Source organism: Anas acuta, chromosome Z, assembly GCF_963932015.1.
Source record: "Anas acuta chromosome Z, bAnaAcu1.1, whole genome shotgun sequence".
NCBI classification, from domain to species: domain Eukaryota; kingdom Metazoa; phylum Chordata; class Aves; order Anseriformes; family Anatidae; genus Anas; species Anas acuta.
Window position 1 is genome coordinate 44,956,527 of NC_089017.1, and position 22,581 is coordinate 44,979,107.

The 22,581-nt window shown below is 38.0% G+C and overlaps 1 protein-coding gene across 2 annotated transcripts in view; it reads left to right on the plus strand.

The window, feature by feature from the left end:
* The window catches only part of FBN2 (fibrillin 2), a 187,101-nt gene that overhangs the window by 104,058 nt on the left and 60,462 nt on the right, over positions 1-22,581 (plus strand). For both annotated transcript variants that reach the window (XM_068666397.1, XM_068666398.1), the window contains 5 exons: positions 8,959-9,078; positions 15,582-15,719; positions 17,020-17,070; positions 17,443-17,568; positions 20,461-20,688. In XM_068666397.1, coding sequence (XP_068522498.1) covers positions 8,959-9,078; positions 15,582-15,719; positions 17,020-17,070; positions 17,443-17,568; positions 20,461-20,688 — 663 coding nt within the window. The remainder of the gene's footprint in view (positions 1-8,958; positions 9,079-15,581; positions 15,720-17,019; positions 17,071-17,442; positions 17,569-20,460; positions 20,689-22,581) is intronic.

Here is a 22,581-nt window from a genome sequence, read left to right on the forward strand (position 1 = left end):
GACTTTATTGATCATCAACCTCTGGACTTGACCACTCAGATAGTTTTTGATCTACCTCACCATCTGCCCACCCAGCCCATACATCAACTGCTCCTCTGTGAGGATCTTATGGTGGCAGTGTCAAAGGCCTTTCTGAAGTCTAGGTAGACAATATCCACTGCTCCCTCCTCATCCATTGGGCTGGTCTTTTCCTTAGAGAGGCTTATCAGGTTGGTCAAGAACGACTTCCCCAAGGTGAATCTGTGAGTCCTGATGGTTTTCTTCTCCGTCATGTGCCTGGAAGTGGTTTCCAGGAGTAGCTGCTTCACCACCTTTCCAGGGATCAAGGTGAGGCTGACTGGCCCGTAGTTCCCCAGGTCATCCTTCTTGGCCTTCTTGAACGCAGGAGTGACATTTGCTTTCCTTCAGTCTTCAGGCTCTTCCCCCAGTTTCCATGATTGACCAAACATTATAGAGAGGGTCCTCACAATGACATCTGCCAGTTCCCTCAGCTCTTGTAGGTGCATCCCATCAGAGCCCATGGCCTTATGAATGGTCCAGTTTGCTTATTTTTACCCCCATCCTGATCCTTTTCTAGCAAGGGTACAAGTTCCTTGCTCCAGCCTTTCCCCATGGTTTCTGGGACCTGGGATTCCTGAAGGCTGTCCTTTCCGGTAACAACTAGCAAGTATTAATGAGAATTTTTGGTTATCACACAGAATCACAGAATTTCTAGGTTGGAAGAGACCTCAAGATCATCGAGTCCAACCTCTGACCTAACACTAATAAGTCCTCCACTAAACCATATCCCTCAGCTCTACATCTAAACATCTTTTAAAGACCTCCAGGGATGGTGACTCCATCACTTCACTGGGCAGCCCGTTCCAATGTCCAACAACCCTTTCGGTAAAGAAGTTCTTCCTAACATCCAACCTAAAACTCCCCTGGAGCAACTTTAGCCCATTCCCCCTCGTCCTGTCACCAGGCACGTGGGAGAACAGACCAACCTCCACCTCACTACAGCCTCCTTTAAGGAACCTGTAGAGAGCGATAAGGTCTCCCCTGAGCCTCCTCTTCTCCAGGCTGAACAAGCCCAGCTCCCTCAGCCGCTCCTCGTAAGACTTGTTCTCCAGGCCCCTCACCAACTTCATCGCCCTTCTCTGGACTCACTCGAGCACCTCGATGTCCTTCTTGTAGCGAGGGGCCCAAAACTGAACACAGTACTTGAGGTGTGGCCTCACCAGAGCTGAGTACAGGGGGACGATCACTTCCCTAGACCTGCTGGCCACACTGTTATAAAACAGTTCCAAGCAAGGCTCTGCAAAAGAGGAGTTGAAATAGAAACCTTTGTCTCTTTTTTTAATTAGCATTCAGAGCAACAGTATTTTACTAGTTTCTTGTATTGTTTTTTTATTTGGTTCCATAATCTATAAATCTCAGTATTGTTATGATTACCAAGTTTTTCGTAGTAAAATAGTCTTATGTTTGAATGATTGTCGCGGAAGCTATAATCCTTTTGGAATATCTATTGTATGAACCAATATCATCTTCCAGATTTATCTGAAGCAGTGGAAGGCATTATTGTCCTCAGCTGCCTGTTATTACTGATCAGCCACAAGTTACTGCTACACAGCTAAGCAAACATACAGAATGGAAAGTGGAAGCACTCTTTAATCTATTCTTGCTGTGTAAGATCAGTCAGGTTAACTTAAACCATTTCATTCACAGTATATGTTGGATGAGCTAACTTTACGCTGAAGCGGGTGAGGAAGGCCCATGTGCTCTTCGCCGGTTTTCAGCAGAAGAGTGGAAGCAAACAGCATGGGGGCAATAGCATTTTGAATGTCTCCAACCGTTTGGAAAGTGAACATGTGTTTACACTCAAAACATCTAATGAAATGGTTTAAATTCTGGCAGTATCAAATCATTCACCTCTTCACCTCTTCTGTTCAAAAGGAATCATGTTTCTTTATATTTCAGTACACGTGTGTTTCACAGGCCACTTTTAAAAGTTAAAATTTCTTCCCTCCTTAAATGTTACAAATTAGTAGCACTTGCTCAGGTTAGGCCTCTAATACCCCCACTGATTTATAGCACACTGTGCTAAATTGTCTTAATGCTTAGTATCTATTCACAGTGTTCAGGTGAGATTTTGTCTTCAGTCTGTCTAATTTGTTGCGTTTCTATGTGTGAAAACATCTCAGTCACTCATCACGTGTTTTTCATGTGCATGTTTCTTAAAAAATCTCCTACGCAGAAAAAAACAGAATAGTATAGCAAAAGAAGATGTTAATTAACAAGATGGAAAGACCATCAACTTCAAAGCATAACACTGACCAAAATATAGATGAATGAGATGGCAGAATGTAAATAACCTAGCACAATTATTCAAATAATAATGTATCCAGATTTTCAAATGTAAAATTAAATTTGTATTTTAACATCAATAGCAATAGCAATGGTCATAGAAAGAGTAATAGAGAGGCTTAATTGACCAAATAAAAAAAAAAAGTCAAATTGAGTCAAATTGACTAAAAAAAAGTAAAAAAGTGGATTTATGATTGCATTGAGACACAACATCTATAGGAAAAAAGGGATCCAAATGGATTTCCTATCTTCTGGATATCCTTGTGACCATTCCAATGTGCTTTCTCTTTCACAGGTTTTGGGGATCACAATGTAGTGAATGACATCTGGGAGTTCACTATGTCCCTATTATTTTGGGGGAAATAAGTGGGGAAGAGCGTGAGGGAGAGTTATTCTGGTGTGGAGATTAATTCACTGGTTCATTTGAATTAATAGTTCACTGAGTGTGGGTGATTTGATTAGATAGCATTGCTAGCTGGTACTGACTGCTAAACCATAATATCAAAAAATAGTACAGTTAAGATAAAATCAAGTTTACAGGAAAGTTCTAGTATAAATCTAAATGGCAGGCTTCTCTCATCTTAAGAGCATCTTAGCTCATTTTTATAAGAAATGTGAAAAAAATAAAATTGCTTTTGGATTTTATCTTAAGGAGCTAGGTACATTCCCTAAATTAATCGTTTATGAGTCGTATCTGAAAATAGGAACAGGGAACTAGCATGGTATAGTGCTTGTGACAATTGTCTAGCAATACACATAGTGAGACATTTCACAACATGAGCCAGCCTGAACCATAGGCAGAAAATGCAAAAGTGACTTATTTGAGCAGGTAGTTATGTAAATTAAAATCAATGCTATCGTAAAAGAATTCCTGAGTTGATCATTCAAGGTACATAAGTACAGCAGATTATGTTTCTGTCTGGTGGCTTTTTGATTTGCTGAGTTTGGAAAGAGGTTAATTAATTAATGCATTTAATCTGTTGTTTCTTTCTTTTTTTTTTTTTTAATGTGGAAATGTTCACAATACATTTTTTAGCTATTCATCTAAGGATCTGTTTCCTCCATAAAATATTAGTTCCTGTGCATCCTTGGGCTCTATTTCATAATGCTGCATGTATACTGAACTCAGAGGAATGAGTGCATAAATGGGCATGAATGTGGGAATAAAATAATAGAACTTTTTATTAATATAAAAAAAAAATCCTACTTTCTCACTTTCTCATTTAAAAAACAAAACAAAACAAATACTAAAACTCCAGTTTTGTTTGTTTTTTTGGCCATAGTTATTTTAGTGTAATCCAGCCTAAAGTAATTTTAATTTTATATTGTCTGTGCTACACATTCTGAAGGATTTTCAGTTTCCTTCAACGGTGTTATATACATGAAATCACACACATAGGTTATGAAGGATCTGTCATCTCCATCTTGAATATTTTAGCTAGATCAAAGTTTAGATTTAGCTGATCAGGCACAAAAAGATTCAGGAGTGGTTTGGCATAGAAGTGTCTATAAAACCTATTAAATGTATTACATTTTTTCTAATGTTGAGCGGGTTGGCAGTTTGAGGAATAAATTCATCTCTTTTTGTCCAAATTCTGTTTTCAAAGAAACACTAAGAAATTCAGTTTGGAGTTACAGGTTCACTAGTTGTAGAAGATTGCTATAGCCAGAAGATTTATATTATGCTCTGAAAATGCTCTGATGCTTATTACTCACTAGTATATTTTTAATTAGTATAAATGTCATCAGTAACTGTGAAAAAACAAAACAAAACAAAACAAACAAACAAACAAAAAAAACATACACTGTTTTCATTTGTAGTTCAACTGAAAATTTTCATCAATTTGTTGCGGGGAGTGGGAGAGTTGTTTAAGCTTTCAGAGTCTGTGAAAGTTGAGATTTTTACAACAAGCTCTGTGGTTTAGATTGTGTTTCCAGTGACATAACTAGTTAAATGTAAACCAGATGTGCTTTGAAGTTTATTTCCAGGAATGTACAGTGAACTGTTTCAATTTTTGTTTCTGTGACATTTACAATGTACATTCACCCCACTTAAGAAAAAAATGTTAAAAAAAATCCCTGGTAAATATTTTCATCCATTTGCTTTTTATTTTAAAATATAAAAATGTATTTTAAATCAAATAATTTTCTCACTTACTCTTTTTAAAGTTACCATTTAATATTGTTAATAGAAGGTGTATGGGAACAATTTTTGAATTTGTTTACATTCTATGTATGATACTTTTTACCCTGATTCAGCAAAGCGCTATTGGTGAAGTACATTCATCCTCTTTTTTTTTTTTTTTTCTGAATGGTGGTTTTGGGGAGTAGTCAGTGCAATATTATAAACATGCTAATACATAAAACACTGAGCTTAGAGAAGTTCTTGGTTTGTTTTTAGTTTCTTTCTGTTCCATTTGTTAGTTTGTTTGTTTTTTGACATGGTGCTGAAGCACGTCAAATGCAGAACTTAGCAAACTATATTTTCAGGTTTGGGGACCCAGAGTACGGTAACAAGATCATTTTAGAAACAACCACAGATTAATGCCTTCATATGTGCATATCCTAAAACTGCAATGAAACAGTGAAAGCTGCTTCCCCTGTTCCTAACCCATAGAAAGAAATGAGATGGGATGAGCATTGCTTCATTTATATAAGGACAACATGAAATGAGGAAGAGTGTGGTTCTGTGATACAACATTTCTCACCCCTGATCTTAGTTACATGCTTTTGTCATTTTCATCCCAGAAACTGGAAAGTGAATATTTGTCTGTGCGATCAGTAAGGAACTTGTGCTTGCACTAGAGAGAGTTGGAAACAAAAGAAAAGGTGAAATGGAAATGTCCCCTGTAGATGGCAGCAACCTGATAGACAGACTCAGGTGTATTGACAAGGAATGTGTTCAATACAGGCTTCAGCAAGGGCTTAGATTAAATGCCCTGACTTTGCCTTGGAATGCACAGGCAGTTCTCCCAGTCTAGAAGGTGATCAGCTCAGACAACAGATTCTCCTCTTCTTCCCTGTTTTGCTCACCTAGCCATTCAGTTTGGCTTCTTTCATCTCCTTTGTCTTTTGCCAAAGATTGAAGAACATAACCCATGAAATCAGGAGAGCTGCTTCATTTCTCATAAAGTGCTGAACTTTAGATGTTTTGGCCCCTCCATTTCCATTTATTCACTTATCTTTAGTTTTAGTTTTCGGGATTCTGAATTTCAGGTATGGCCCTCAACAAATTTTTTCTTAGGTTTGGGTTTCTTTTTAACTCTGAAAACCCAAAGCAGAAAAGGTGTCTTCTAGAATAAAAATGTGTTTGTAAAAATAACTTGCTAAGTATCAGGGAGAATTAAATATAAGCATAGTAACCTTCTACATTTTACAATTATAAATGAGAATTATTTTAAGTTTCATGAATTTTTGATATTCTAAATATGAGTGAAGAAGTGTTTTGGATAGTAGTACTTTCTCCTCAATATAGTGCTTTGTCTTGCACATTGATGGGGTACGTGCAGACGTGTGGTTCAGCTGCCAATTTTTAAAAGCATATGACACTTTCCATGAAAATCTCCTACTTTCAGCTGTAAATGTTTTTGGCAAACTTCAACCATTTTACCTATATGTTTCTTCACTGTGCGTCTGACTCGGACAAAATTATAATTTTACCTTTAAAAATTTCAGACAAAACACTGTTTATTTCCAAGAATGACTAGCTACCGAGAAAATATTAGTCTGTGCATTTAGATATGTGCTAAAGTTGTGACCTTTTCTTTAAAAAGCTGTTGCTTCTCAGTATTACTGCAGCTTGAAATTTCTTAAATAGGTTTTCTATTAGGATAGTGTTTCTTTCCTCTGAAAATATGCTCAAGTTGTAAGACTCCTTTTGCATATGCTGAGTAGAGACATGTTATATTTTTAGTGTGTGAAAGCTCCAAAGAATCTGTGTCACTTTTCATGCCTGGTCCAGCATGGGAACTTTTCTGAGTTGCACCTGAGCAGGGAAGAGCGCTGGACTGGTTAGAGAACCATACCTGTATAAAAACAGAGACATAAATGTGAAGAATGATCAAAGATTCCCCTCTCCCAATGCTGATTATAGAAGAGCAAGTACACAACATTACTTTCCAGAAATAGTCTCCAATTTCCCAGCAATTGTGGTTCAGGAATAGGACCTTTACATTTAATAAACCATGGTGGATTTCTTTTTCATAACTTTTCCAGATTGCCATTGATTCATGAATGCTTTGAGCAGCCTAGGGCAAGCATCTCCAACTCCTCTACTTGATGTGTAAAGGACTGTTTCTTCATTTCGCTACAAGCTAGCTTTGTGGGATGTCTTTTTATTCTTGTACAATAAGAGAAAGTGAAAGTTTGATGATACCTTTGACAGGGAGCAACTACAAGTCTTTGATGTAGTTCACTTGTCCTTTCTTTCACTTCTGTTTTCTCATTGTTTTAAAGCTAGCCAAACTGCTGAAAGCAAGATGGCATATGAAAAGGAAGGAAAAGCATACCTTTCTCCAAAATCATTTGTATACTGAGAGCTGTTCAGCATGTAGTACATATTTAAGATGATGCCTCAGTGTGATCTGTTTCTAATCGTGGGAACAGGATATGTGGTTTCTCTGTAAAAGCAGCAGACTCTACTCTCTGCTATCAGGTATTGCTGGTTAGGGAAAGACAAGAAGACTGGGGAGGCAGGGAGCATACTTTTGATAATAAAACCTCAGGTAGTAAAGTGTGAAATGTATTTATGGGGAGGAGGAGGGATACAGAGCAGATAAATGTTGGCAACCTTTCCATACTGCCAGCTGGGATACAGAGGTGCTCAGCAAGTGCTCTGTCTAAACTAACTGGCTGCTGTAGATCTATGTGATTACCTCCATGCTGCACTTCCCAGCACATCGGGTTGGTATGTGACCTGTCCTTGCGTTGTGTGCTCACCCATGGTGCTGCACTCTGCCTGGTGAGCTGGCTTGGGCCTTGGTGGGTTAGGAATTAGCCTGAGATAACATGACCAATTGTATCTAAATGGGCTGTTTGTGGAGAAACTTGAAAGATGTGCCTGGTGCCGTATGGGACTACCACCTTCAGAGGAGTAATTCAGGGCCATTACTGTTAGGGGTTTACCAGCTCATGTGTTGCTGCTGCAGTTAACCCAGTACAGGCAGCCCTTGAAACTGCAACACACTGCCTTGATATTGTGAGGCCTCCTAGATCTCATGTCTGCATCTGTGTATGATGTACGAGTAAACTGTGTAATCCACAAGATTAGGAGTAGATTTCACTAACACAAGGACTTTCGTTGTTCAAAAAAACCTTCTGGTTCAACCCCCTCCCTTCTCCCTCCCTCCCCCCTTTTCTCTCTCCCCTCACCCCCTTCCCCCCCCCGCCCTTGATATATATATAAATATATATATACATATATACACACATATACATGTATATATATCATACATATGTCCTTTGGTGAGTTTTCTAAGCACATATCCATGAAGATACCTTCATGGAATCTTCCTTCAAGTCTAGTCATAAATCATAGCATATCAAGCATAGCATATCAAATGATACATTTTTCATGATTTCTAAACAATGTGCAGGACATTCCAGTTTGCTTTGAAAATGATCTATGGTGCAATTAATGTTACTGGTCCATAACTACATCCTGCATTAATTTATTCTTAATTTACATCATGCTATTTTTTTGTATCAATATGCCATTATTCCTCAAGCAATACTAGCAAACATTAAGTATGGACTAAGAGCTTTATTTCTGGCCTGCCAAAGGAACTGTCTGGTTGGATTAGAACGTATGGCTTGATTCAGGACCCAGATCAAAAAAAATGAATTGGTTGAGCTCAGGAGGAAATAGTGGATATGCATCTGCAATTGTTTTTTGAAAGAATTTGCTAGTATTGTTTTAATCTTAAAACTGGTTTCACTTCAAATAAAAAATCAGTAAATAATACTGTCTGCAGGACTCCTATTCTTACATATGAACAGGCTCAAAAAACTCACAGGGGCAATAAATAAAAGTAGCTAGGGGCTAGAGGGAAGTACCATTTACACTATTCCCGTTTCAATTCCTATTTCTTGAATGCTTTCCAGAACTAGAGAATCGCAGCCAGCAATGGAATATTTTGATTCTGACAGGGTTTTCTTAATTCTTCCAAAACCTCATGGAGCCATAAATGACAGAAACAATAAAGCTGTTGTTTGTGCACAGCATGTTGTGGCTGGAAATGCATTGCTTACCATGATAAAGTAGTTGTGATTTCTCGCAGGATAGTTATAATTGATGCTGGAAAACTTTATGGTCCAAGTTCTTCTAAGTTACTGTTTTTGTAGAGAAGGGCCATTTAATTAACACTTTCAAAATATACACTCCTATACACATGTACATACATGCTAACTGCCTGACCATATATCATTTGCATGTCATGTTTTAAAAAGACAGACAGACAGGAAGGCAGACAGACAAAGAAAGAAAGAAAAGAGAAGAAAAGCCAAATATACCAGGCAGTTTTGGCAAATCATGGTCCACAGCAGTATTTGTACTCTAGTATTTTCCAAAAGCACATCACAGTCTTAACAGTGTCTTTCCTTTCTGGATTATAGATATAAATGAATGTGAAAGCAGCCCATGTGTCAATGCTGCCTGCAGGAACAATCTTGGTTCTTTCAATTGTGAATGTTCACCTGGCAGCAAACTCGACTCTACAGGACTGATATGCATTGGTGAGTCTTTCCTTCTTTTTTCCTTTTTCTCCTCTTTTTCTTACTAATTTGAAAAATACTGTTTTAATTGTTTAATTAAGCAAAAAAAAAAAAAAAAAAAAAAAAGTATTCTTCTCATTTTCCCTTTATAGCAGACTACATGTCTTGTTGTGTAGGTAATACTAAACAAACCAATACTAATTTGATTGTTTCCATGGAAGCAGAAGCAAGTTAAAAAGAGACATAGGTATAATGCATAGGTATGTCCAAACTAGCGTGAAAGTGGTGAAAAGCTGATGTTCATTGGTGGGAGACAGTGGGGATGTCTTATTGTTAATAGGAATTACTGTCATTCTCCTAAAGGACATGATAAGAGTGAAAACAATAGGTAATAAGCCTGATAGCTGGCCACTTTTAAATTTGAGCCAAGAAACTAAGTAAAACTAGAGGAACATGTACTCAAATAGTGATGTGAAAGCACATGGCCTTTAGGATTCACACCATTTTTCTTAAAATGCAAAGATTGGCTTTCTGATCTGTAAGGAAACAATAATGGCTTTTGCTTTATAGCACAACCTTAAACCTTCGGTCTTTTGTAGTAAGCTGATAAAGGAGAGTAAATTATATCTGAATTTATCAATATGCCTACTGCCCCTGGAGCAGAAACATGATAACGTCTCTCTCTATATATATCTGTGATTCTGTTATATTATATACATCTAATTTACCATATTGTGACATACAATAATGTAACATAAATAATGTTAACATCCTTCTAGGATTCTGTTGCATTGAAAAAAAAAACAGAGCATTGCACAGATTTTATTAGAGCTAGCAGCAACAGTTGTCTGCAAGATGTCATTGGCATTATCTCTGGAAGTCATTCATTAATGTTATGGTTTTTTTTTTGTTTTTGTTTTTGTTTTTGTTTTTGTTTTCCTTGCCTTTCCAAGAATACTCAAAGGTTTGGACACATCTGCACTTCTCAGGTGCTCAAAAGTCGCCATTTTTTCCTCTTATTAATGTAACATAATTGGAGCCATTGTAGAATATATGGTATAAATTAGATCGGAGTGCAGATAAAGAGATGATGCTGATTTTAAATATTCTTTTTATTGTAAGATGCATTTGTTTGGTGTTCTTGTTTCAGCTTTCTTGCCTTGCCAAGATTTTCATAAGATAGGAAATATTATGCAAAGACAAGTTCCTATTTAATGTTGCCATCTGTCTATGCTTTAACACATTTTTTAAGTGAGTTACTTTTGCACCTAAGCCTTCTTTTAGATGCCTTCCTTCTAGCCTTTCTCATATATTTTTAGGTATACTGTCACCACCATTGGCCTGTACAGTTTAGTATTCTTTTTATTCTTTTTCTCATTTATTCTTTTTCACATTTTCATTAGCCACGCTAATTTGTGTTTTTTTTGTACTGCTTGTTTTAATTTTCATGTTCTGACATCCAAAGGTATTATAAGTTCATTAAGGACTTAATTATAACAGTTTTCTGGATTTAGTTTGCAAATGGTTTCCACTTAATTGGTTGCAGTGTGAGGTCCTATTTGGCTTGAGTAGCAGTGGCAAATAATGTAAAACAAACAAAATACATAGTTGAACAGTCAGATTAGAAGTGAAGGATAGGAGCCACCTATACACTATAAGCCTAATTGTTGCTTGTTCATGTTGATCAACATTCCCTCAGGAAGAGTTTCCAGCGCCACAAGTGAGAATATGTTAGGACAGAAGCGTTGGGATAGCTCATGTGAGAAATACAGATTTATACGTGTAGAGTCCATTTACGTTTTTCTATGTTGACAAAATTTCCATTAGAATCAGTAGTGACCGAGAGAAGGGCAGACTAGGTTATTGTGAGGTTACCATTCACTAGGGAGTGAGGTTATGGGCAGTTTCTCATGTAAAAAACTTGCAATCAGTCATTGAATGTAAGTTGTTTTAAATCTCCACAGTAAAGAAAATTGTGTTTTTCCACTTGTATATTGACTATAATTGCCATAATTTTAGCTGATTGTTCCTTTAAAGCATTATTGTAGCATCAGATATGAAAAGCTTATGCCAGTACAGAAGCGTATGTCTAGAATGCTGTTTTGGTTTGGATATGTATTGTATTCAAAAGAATGATCAAACTAAGGAAGTGTCAGTTTGATTCTGACCTCTCTACAGTTTTGGTTTAGTTCCAAATTTGGTCTCATGTCAGAACCAAAATCACCTCCATTTATAAGGATTTTTTTTCTTTCTTTCATGATGGCAATGAGAGCTTGAACTTAAAATTCCCGTAAAGTTGCACATGACAACATAATTAGAAGAAAAAACTATTAACATTACAATACTCTTAATTTTATTTTACAACATGTTGTTCTCATGTGTTTGTTCCAATTGGACTTATTGCTGATTTTCACCATTCTCTTGTGGACTCAGATCATACTCAAGTTATGTGGTTGACGCATGTTCTTTACGCAGTTTGTGGACAGATAACTTCAGTCTGTCATTTCCTCTGGTTCCTTTGCATGGTCTGCTCAGCCTTAATGCTGAAGAACCAGGTGGCGTAAGCCATTTGCATCCATATTGCCTGTAGAAATCCAGCATAGATGTGAGTCATTTGTCTCTCTCTGTGAAGTTCGCTGCATAAAAGAAAAATGACTTGCTCAAGTAATAGCAAGATTTCAAGTCACATTTGGCCTCATAGTAGAGCTCCAACTTCCAGCAAATGAAAGTTGTTAGTTCAGCATTTACAGTAAAAGCATTCAACAAAAAAACATGATGTATTATGCATTTCTTTTGCTTTCACACTGAGAGTGTCTGCAGTATTAAGGCTGCCCTCCTGTAAGGAAGGGCAGAGTTGGAACTGTTTTTGAAATACATCTGTTAGTGGTACCAGTGCTGCATTTCTATTTTGGAAACTGCTCATGTATTAGAGGTACCGCTATTTGTGATCTTTGAAATGTGCACTTAATATATGCTTTTAATGCACATTTTAGTCAATATTTTTGGAATTCACACAGTGCACAACCCGTAGGCTGCCATCTGCCTGTAGTATGCATATATTTTTCTTCAAGTCAGAATCAAAGAGCTGCAAGCAGCAGAAAGAATGCTTTGATGCTGGATAATAAATAATTTTTTCACCAAAGTAAAAGTCACAGTGACTGCCCTTTGTAAGTTTTGTCTGGACAAGAGAGGTTGTGTAAAATAAAGGAAATTAACTCATAGCCTGAAAAAGATAAGACAAGCAGACTTTGGCAGGGTAGTATAGATGCAGCTGGTGTGAAGAAAGTCACCTGCTAATTTGTATAGTTTAAATCATTTTTGAGATTCTGTTTTGACTTTTTCATCCTGTAACGTTGGCTACTAAAAATGAATAATATCGTGTTCAGAAATTTCTAGTGAATGAAGCAATGGAAGCATGTACATTTTGATAACATAAAACAGAAACATCAATGTATGGCCAATAAGCTAGATGTAGCATGAAATAGCAGCTAAAAGGGCCTATTTTGTTCTCCCTGTGTTAGTCCCCTGTATTTGGGACATATGGTGTGAAGACATTATGACCAACCCATGACTGGCCAAGGGCAGATCCAGGTAGTCACTTTGTAGCTTATGTCTTCCTTTGGTCTTTTGATGTTAACCCTATTCCTGACTGTTAGACAAAGGTGGAACAAGGCTTAGAAAAGATGCCTCATCCACGATCCTCAGCCCGTCATTGGTTCATACATTTTTTTAAGGAAAAGTTGTGTTCTCAGTAGTCTACATAATTTTTTAATGACAGTTTTGTAGAAAAGTTCAAGTTGACTGAAAAAAAATAAGCTGGAGTGTGTTGATCCTAAATATGAGGTATCAGTAATAATAATCCACAGCACCTAATAGGCAGTCTGGCTTTTTATATGTATATTAGGTATAAATCTTAAAAGCAAATTCCTATTCATCTTGCATAAGTCATCTTGTTAAATTCATTTGTGCCACTTTCTTAGCTTTGAACTTTGAGTATGCACTTGCATTTAAACTCTGTCAAGGCTGATCTCCAAATCTAGATATTTAGGGTTAGATATTTAAAGACTGCTTTTGCTATCCGGTGACAAAGGTTGTGGTCTGCTTCATGGAATCATAGAATGGTTTGGGTTGGAAGGAACCTTAAAGATCTTGTAATTCCAACCCCCTTGCCATGGGCAGGGTCACCTCCCACCCACTAGACCAGGTTGCTCAAAACCCCATCTAACCTGGCCTTGAACACTTCCAGTGATGGGGCATCCACAGCTTCTCTGGGCAACCTGGTGCAGTGTCTCACCACTCTCAGAGTAAAGAATTTCTTCCTTGTATCTAATCTAATCCTACCGTCTTTTAGTTTAAAGCCATTACTCCTTGTCCTGTCACCACGCTCACTAACAGAAAGTTCCTCCCCAGCTTTCCCATAGGCCCCCTTTAGGTAATGAAAGGCTGCTATAAGGTCTACCTGGAGCCTTCTCTTCTCCACACTGAACAACCCCAACTCCCTCAGGCTGTCTTCATAGGAGACGTGCTCCATTACTCTGATCATCCTCATGGGCCTTCTCTGGACTCATTCTAATATGTCCATGTCCTTCTTGTGCTGGGCATTTCAGAGCTGAACACAGTGTTTCAGGCGCTTCAGGTGGGGTCTCACAAGTGCAGAGCAGAATGGGAAAATCAGCCCTGCTGGCCGTGCTGCTTTTGGTGCAGCCAGGATATGGTTGGCTTTCTGGGCTGTAATCACACAGTGTTGGCTCATGTTCAGTTTCTTATCAATAAGCGTCCCTGGGTCATTTTCCTCAGAGCTGCTCTCAATCAGTTTTCCACCCAGCCTCTATTTGTGCTGGGGATTGCCCTGGTCCAGATGCAGGACCTTGCACTTGGCCTTGTTGAACCTCATGAGGTTTGCACAGGCCCACCTCTCAAGCCTGTCCAGGTCCCATTGGATGGGCTCCCTTCCCTCCAGCATGTTGACTGCACCACACATCTCAGTGTCATCAGCAAACTTGCTGAGGGTGAACTCGATCTCACTGCCCATGTCACCAACAAAGACGTTAAACTGCGCCAGTCCCAGTACTGACCCCTGAGGAACACCACTCATCACTGATCTCCACCTGGACATTGAGATATTGACTGCAATTCTCTGAGTGTGACTATCCAGCCAATTCCTTACCCACTGAGTGGTCCATCCATCAAATCCATGTCTCTCCAATTTAGAGACAAGGGTAGTTTCAGTGTCAAATGCAGTGCAGTGCCAAATGGTTTTGGCAGTGGCAGTGTCAAATGCTTTGCGCAAGTCCAGGTAGAAGACGTCAGTTGTTTTTCCCCTATCTATCAGTGCTGTAACCCCATCATAGAAAGCCACCAGATTTTTTAGGCACAATGTGCCCTTAGTGAATCCATGTTGGCTGCCCCTAGTCACGTCCTCATTTTCCATGTGCCTTAATACGACCCTCTTTCCAAGAGGATCTACTCCATGATCTTGTCAGGCACAGAGGTGAGACTGACTGACCTGTAGCTCCTCAGGTCCTCCTTTTTCCCTTTTAAAATGGGGGTTATATTTTCCCTCTTCCAGTCAGTGGGAACTTCACCACACTGTCACAACTCTTCAAATATGGTAAATTCAAGAAATTAGATCTCATTTGAATACAATGGCATAAAAGTACTGAGTCAAGGTGCTGTACTTTCAGATGCAGATACCTGATTTAGGATCTAACTGACATTTTGAAAAGTAGCTTGGGCATTGAAAGCATAGTTTTTTATATTTGAATATTTGTGTACCTAAAAGAGCATTTCAGAGAATTTCAGGCAGCATAGTTGACACTGGTGACTGAAAATCTCTCTTCTTTATGGCTGGTTAGCTTAAGAGCAGTCAGGAGGTGCTGCTTGTGCTGGGCACTTACTGGAATGGGTTTGCCCTGAGCAGGTCTGGATTCACAGCCTGACAATCTAATTTGTGATTCAGAAGCTGGCTGTACTGTGACTGCATCCTCAGGAGCTGAGAGTGGAGTGTAAGCTAACAGATATAATCAAAGCCCTCCTAATGCACCAGGAGGACTGGACCTCTAAAAGAATATACCATACTCCTGCCCCCCGCATTCTGTTTTTCTTTTCTTTCCGACAATCTTAAAGTGTCACCGAGTGGGACAGAGGTAAGAGCACCCAGTGATCATAGCCCAGTGGCTCAATCAATCAGCTGGAAGGGGGAATCCCAGGTTACAATATCTATTTGCTGCTTGTGTATTTTAGAAATGAACGGTCTCTAGATTAAACAAATAAATACAATTACTGTAGTTGCTGGAGGACCTCAACTAGCTATAGGACCTGGACTATAAAATGCCTCAAGCAATGCACTCTACCACTCATTTTTAGTGGTAATGGTATTCATTTCCTCTACTTCTAAAATAAAATGCATACAAAATGACTCTGATGCAAAGACAGACTGTGCTCTCTTTGTACTCCATCTGCCAGTGGCATGAGAAGATGCCAGCTCTTTTTACTGTAACAGTTCCATTTTGTTTCTATTGTAGATAGCCTGAAGGGGACTTGCTGGCTTAACATCCAGGATAGTCGCTGTGAAGTCAACATCAATGGTGCTACATTGAAATCTGAATGCTGTGCTACCTTAGGAGCAGCCTGGGGCAGCCCATGTGAGCGCTGTGAATTAGGTATGCTGCTGTGCTTGCATATACTATGACTTTTGTAAGAAGAGCAAATGTAACACTAATAAATTCTCATCATCTTCTGTTAAAAAATGTTAACAAGAAAACACTATGAAATGAGATTGTTTTCTTTAGCATCACTTCTAATCTCCAATCAGGTATTATTCTAGTAATTTAGAAGCTACAAGGAAATAACATTTGAATTGATCTTTGAATAGCTATATATGTTTCTTCTCAACAAGAACTGTGCACTGGGGTAGGTTAAATTAAAGACTATAATAGTAAAGTGAAATATCTGCTAAAAGTCTTGAGGACTTTTTATTTTGTGGGCTGTTAACACTTGTTCCAGCTGTTTTCAACCACAAAACTTATGTACAATTATTGATTGCAGAATAGTACTAGTATTAGATCACAGGGGTAGGGCTAGAGGTTGGAAGCAGGAATGCTAAATGCATGCTCACTTTCATGGAATAAATACTGTGCCACACTCTCACCATAAGATTTGAATATTGCCACTTGCAGCTGAACCAGCCTTTATTTTTAAATTGAAACAATAACGGTGGTCACATGTATCTCATCTAGTAAGCATGCTGCAAACAAGCAAGCTTTTGAGATGCAGTAAAGCATCAAGACAAGATAGTACTTTGAACTCCAGGAAGTACCATGGTAAGGTTAGGCAGGTAGAACTGATCAAAAAGTGATTCTAGATCTGGAGTGATTAGTCACTCTAGAGAGCTCAGTAGTTCAGACTAAGTAAATTTGGCCATTTAATTTCCTAATCTCTAACTCACTTGATTTCAGGAAGCTTCCATATCTCTATAACATGCTACATTTTACATACATATCCTAAAATAATATCTTTGCTGAGATTCTTTATTAAGCTGTAGTAATAATAATAAAAAACAACAACAACAAAAACACTTAAGTGATAACTAGCATCAATAAAGCTTGAAATCTTTAGGGAACTTTACAAGAAATTTACCTTTCAGCTACATCTGAGTGCAGAGATTAATCTGATTCCTCAAGTTTCCATTGAGGAAAACATATATAAGATTTATATATTAAGATATTTTTATAAGATTTATGTAAGATAAGAAAAAAACATATAAGATATAATTTCCCCAGCTATTATTTGTTGGAAGTGACATGTATGAGTCTGTAGTTTTCTTCATTGAGGCTAGATCACTCATCATGTTATACAGTCAGAAAATATAAAAAAATTGCAAAAATACTTTTATTTTTAATAACTTGTTCTTATATTTCTGTCATTCTAAAGCAGTGATATATCTTTTTGGCTTGATTCCAGATACAGCTTGCTCAAGAGGATTTGCCAGAGTTAAGGGTGTTACCTGTGAAGGTAATGCTTTTTCTTCTTACTCAATATGTCATTTTTTTCCCCTGGAAAATGGTATAAGAGAGGATTGATTATGCTGTTCATTTTGCCAGGCATAATCATACTGATCTTAGGCGAATGCCATCACAGTTACTGACTGTTGGGGACATAAATGTTAACACTATTGGGGAATGTCAAAATGGTACAAAAAGGATGGAACTGCTCCTTCAATTTATTTATTACAAAATATTACTTATCCTAATATATTATGAATGAAAGTGTCATGCTTTCTTTCCTATAGCTGAAGTTCTCAAAAAAAGTTGTAGCTTTCTACTTGCTGGAGTCTGAAGTAATCATACAGTCTGAAATTTCTTTCACCCCTTCATTTACCAACAGATGTAAATGAGTGTGATGTTTTCCCGGGGGTTTGTCCCAATGGGCGATGTGTTAACAGCAAAGGTTCATTTCACTGCGAGTGCCCTGAAGGACTGACACTGGATGGAACAGGGCGAGTGTGTTTAGGTAAGAGCACAGTCAACTCTGCTAACTTTTAGGCTCTGTATAACAAATGTCTGAAATAGTTCTCAAAAGAGTATGAAAGGATGTTTGATTTGTTTATATATTGCTGAATTTGTTAAATGTGTGTCTTAGTTTTTGCCTGCTAAGACTTCAGATACGTGTGCCAGTTCAGGGAAGAGTTGTTAATCCCTAGAGGGAATGTGAATGTTTGTGTTATGACTTGCCTTCAGTGCAGTCAATAGTTTTTGCTAGAGTTGCTGCCCTTACTATGACTTCTGCTCCAAAACAGAAACATGTAACTCACTGGGAGCTAGACAATAAGCAGTTTGCTGACCAACCAGAAGCTTAAAATGCAGTGTGACTTGCTCTTTTCTCTCTTGCTATCTAGTCGTTGTGAAAATGAGGTACTATCTTGTATCACAAACACTGGTGCAAATGGTTCTGTTTGTAGGAAAGCAAAATGGATGTAGATAAAGATAAAAGCTCATCTTCATTGTACAGAACATGAATGTCTTCTACTGACAAAATATGAAATCTGTGAAGACAATGTTCTCTACAGGAAAGTTTTGAGGTATAAAAAGTACTGAAGCCCTTATGCAAATTAAAGAAAACAAAAATACCCTGTAGCAAGTGCAGTTAGTTTTACTAGTCTGCTAAACTTTTTTGTTGTTGGCAGAGAAAAAAGGAAAGAGCTAGAACTCAATTCATGAGGTTACAAGATAAGGAAAAAGAGCAGGAGAGACTTACCACAGTTCCTACACTACCACCAGGAAAGTGTGTTCCCCTGAAAAACCCTTAACTTTTTTGTAACTTTTTTTCTAGAGCTGGGGAAGTGCATGAATATGCATGAATATAATAGTGCTTTTTACAATCACAGGTATTATAAAAAGTCACATTGCTACAAATTTCTGGAGCATCTGAATTATCATAATAAAACAGCAATATCTGTCAGTGAATGTACTTTTTCTTGCCTTTTTAATTGGAAATTATATCCCATTGCTTGCTCTCTTAGGGAGCTTGTATTTTTTACATATGAGAAGCTGTAAAATCCATATTCATATACCATAAAATGTTTATATGGTTTTAAATACGCCATACTTAGTAATTTAGAGTTATTTATCTATAAGATTGTGGGGAGGAAAAAAAAAAAAAGACAATTTATTATGAGTTGTAATGTATTCTATAAAAGTGCACGTCTGTTTTAAATGACATTAATTTGTACCACACACACATTCTCCATCCAGGAATACAGTGTTTTGCAGTACATCTGTTCAGATTGCTTTTTTGAAATCCTTAAAAATCAGTAGTCAGAAATGAAAAAAATACAGTCAGGGAACAGAACACTTAAAAGATTCTGGAATTCATGTTAACTTTTTTTTTTTTTTTTAACAGTTCTAAGGACTATAAAAATATTATTACTGACAGCATTTGCTTTCTTTTAAGGAAACAGAACAATAGAATAAGTACAAATTTTCAGCCCTTGCTTTATGTCAGTCCAGAATTTGCCTGCTCTAATGCATGTTTTTTATTTGACCAGTGTTCTTTTTCTTCAAAGGAGATTCAAGTTTAAGCAAACAATTTTCCTTTAATTGCACTATGCTTTACCAATAGCTGATACAAACTGCTATCAGGTTGTGTTTGTTTGTGTTTTTTGTTTTTTTTTTTTTTGTTGTTGTTGTTTGTTTGTTTTATGTGAATGTAATGCTAGAGGTATTTTTAAAAATAGAATTTTGAAAGGGAACAGATGTGTATAATCAGCATAAATGTCTCATAGAAGAAAAGAATTAATTCAAAACCAAGTTTGCTAAGTTGCATGTGTGTATTTTTTAGTGCATAGCATATGTAGTTTTGCATGTTAGGTTTTCCTTTCTTTCTATTTTTTTCCACAATACTTAGCAATTCTGTTGCCAGTCACTGTCATCTGTGACCATCAACCCTGTACTACGTCTCAGTGAGAAATTTCATAATGACACATGTGGATTTAGATGTAGGTGACCGAGATAATGAAAGGTTGGAACAAGGGAGTCATTTTCATGCAACACACAGGATTCATTTACCTTCTAAAGCCACGTTCCCTCTTCCTAATTTATTGAGAAGATGTCCCTTTATATTACAAGATTTGTGCCTTCTCCTCTGCTACATAAGCACTGTGCTATATATTTCTCAAATATGTTCATTTCCTGCAGCGATTTTAATGAAAATAAGTATTTATTAGAAATATGTTTGCTGAATCTTTTGAAATGAAAATAAATATGATCCTGAAATAGAGTAGTTTACAGGAAAACATAAGAATTCTTTAAACAATTTCTATTTCTTATACTTGATTCTAAATTGTTTACCTTAAGATATGCATAGGATAAATTTATACTGTAAAACTGTATAACTCTGAAGGACTTGTATGGAAAATAATTCAGAAGCTCATCCATGTTATTTTTTATATAATGCATTTTTGCCAAAGCATTTTGTGCTAAGCATTTAAAATATCTGTTAAGTTTCCTGAAGTCTAACTTCCAGTCCAGTGTGTCATATAAAAAATTAATGCTTACATTTATTCTGACAACACAGTTTGAATTCCATTCCATACTAGGAAGATGTAGAATCACAGACATCTTCTCTAGCCCAGCTGTAATTGATACATTTCCCATTATTTGTATGTTGTAGAAACCAGCATTTAGATAAATACTTCTACTTTTATGTATTGCAACAGAGATTCAGAAATTTACCAATAGCAATTTCAAATAGTTCAACACAGTGCAGAAGTGTAGCATCTTCAGCAGAAATCTGTCTCCCAGAAACTTACTGTTACACATATATGTACTCAAACAGCTGCTTCTGAAGAACTGAAATCCTAGCAAAGGGTAAAATTTCCTTTTTTTTTTTTTTTTTAATGTGCAGATATCCGCATGGAGCAATGCTACTTGAAATGGGATGAAGATGAGTGCATTCAGTCTGTGCCTGGCAAGTTTCGTATGGATGCCTGCTGCTGTGCTGTGGGTGCTGCCTGGGGCTCTGACTGTGAGGAGTGTCCAAAGCCTGGCACAAAGGAATATGAGTCTCTGTGTCCCAGAGGTCCTGGCTTTTCCAACAGGGGAGATATTCTAACTGGCAGGCCATTTTATAAAGGTAAGGGTTCATTATTGTCTAATTGATCTAGAAGTGAATTGTATGTACATCTTGGTGAATATTCTAAGGAAACGCCAGGATTTATATTTCTTATGTACTTGAGAGGAGAAATATTATAAAGATGTGTACCTTACAAAGATGATAGTAAAGGTAAGGAACCTTCTGTTTGCATGGTGTTCAAGAGTGTTATAGGAGCCTGCCAAGAAAAGATGCAAAGTCTGAATTTGATAAGGACAAAAAGGAAATGACTATAATAGGACTATGATAGGGAAGGGAGATCTAAATGATGAGAATAACAGAAAATACACACCTTTTTAACATAGTGCTTTGCAAAGAGTGAACTGGGGATGAGGTGGAATTCCGTGAAGTCAAGGAGTTAAAATGTGAACGTAAAATATTACTGCAATTTGCTGAGGGTTCTCTGAACCACAGAATCACAGAATGGTTGAGTTTGGAATGGACCTCTGAAGATCATCTTGTTCAACCCCCTTGCAGAGCAGGATCACCTCAAGGACATTGCACAGGATGGCATCTAGGGAGTTTTGAATATCTCCAGAGAAGGAGACTCCAAAACCTCTCTGGGCAACCTCTTCCAGTGCTCTGTCACCCTCACAGTGAAGAAGTGACCCCTCGTATTCAACTGGAACTTCCTGTGCTTCAGTTTGTGCCCATTGCCTCTTGTCCTGTTGCTAGGCACAACTGAAAAGGGTGTAGTTCCATCCTCTTGACACCCTTCCTTCAGGTATTTATATATATTGATGAGATCTCCCCTGTCATCTCTTTTCCAAGCTAAACAGGCCCAGCTCTCTCAGCCTGTACTCATACGACAGGTGCTTCAGTCACCTTATCATCTTAGTAGCCTTTCTCTGGACTCACTCTGGTAGTTCCATGTCCCTCTTGCACTGTGGAGCCCGGAACTGGACACAAGACTCCAGGTGTAGCCTCACGAGTGCTGTATAGAGGGGGAGGATCACCTCACTTGGCCTCCTGGCATCACTCTTCCAAGTGCACTCCAGAATACCATTGGCCTTCTTGGCCACAAGGGCCCATTGCTCACTCATGGTCAGCCTGCTGTCCACCAGGACTCCAAGGTCTCTCTCTGCAGAGCTACTCTCCAACAGGTCAGCCCCCAGCCTGTACTGGTGCCTGGGGTTATTCCTCCCTAGTTGCAGGGAGGACCCAATCCTGACCCCTGGGGGACACCGCTGGCTACAGGCCTGCAGCTACACTGCACCACTGCACAACCCTCTGAGCTCTGCTATCCAGCCAATTGCCAAACCAACTCACTGTCCAAACATCTAGGCTACTGAGCTTGTCAATGAAGTTGCTACGGGCATCAGTGTCAAATGCCTTGCTGAAGTCAAGGTAGACCACATCCACCGCTTTTCCCTCATCTACCTAGATAGTCATCTCATTGTAAAAGGCTATCAGATTGGTTAAGCCTGATTTCCCCTTGGTGAATCCATGCTGACTACTGCTGATCACCTTCTTATCCTCCACATGCTTACAGATGGCCTTCAGGGTCCATCACCTTTCCGGGGATGGAGGTGAGGCTGACTGACCTGTAGAAATACAGACTGAAAAAGGATGGGTTCCATCTGTGCTTTGCAGAGTCTTTTCACCAATTGATTTTAATCACCAATTAAGTGATTAAAAGGGAAGGGTATCTGATATTACACTCAAATTATGAGGGCAAATGGAGCTGCAGTGATAAAGAAGTAAAGTAAAAACATCTTGTCCATTTTTTCCCATCTTTCCCTTCCACAGAGCACAGACAAAGCTTAAGACACTGAACAACCTTAAGAAACAAGATATGAGATTATTTTAGATGACTGAAGACTGAGAAGAAGAATAGTAAATTTCTGTGTGTTCAGAAGCTGAGGTTATCCTGAA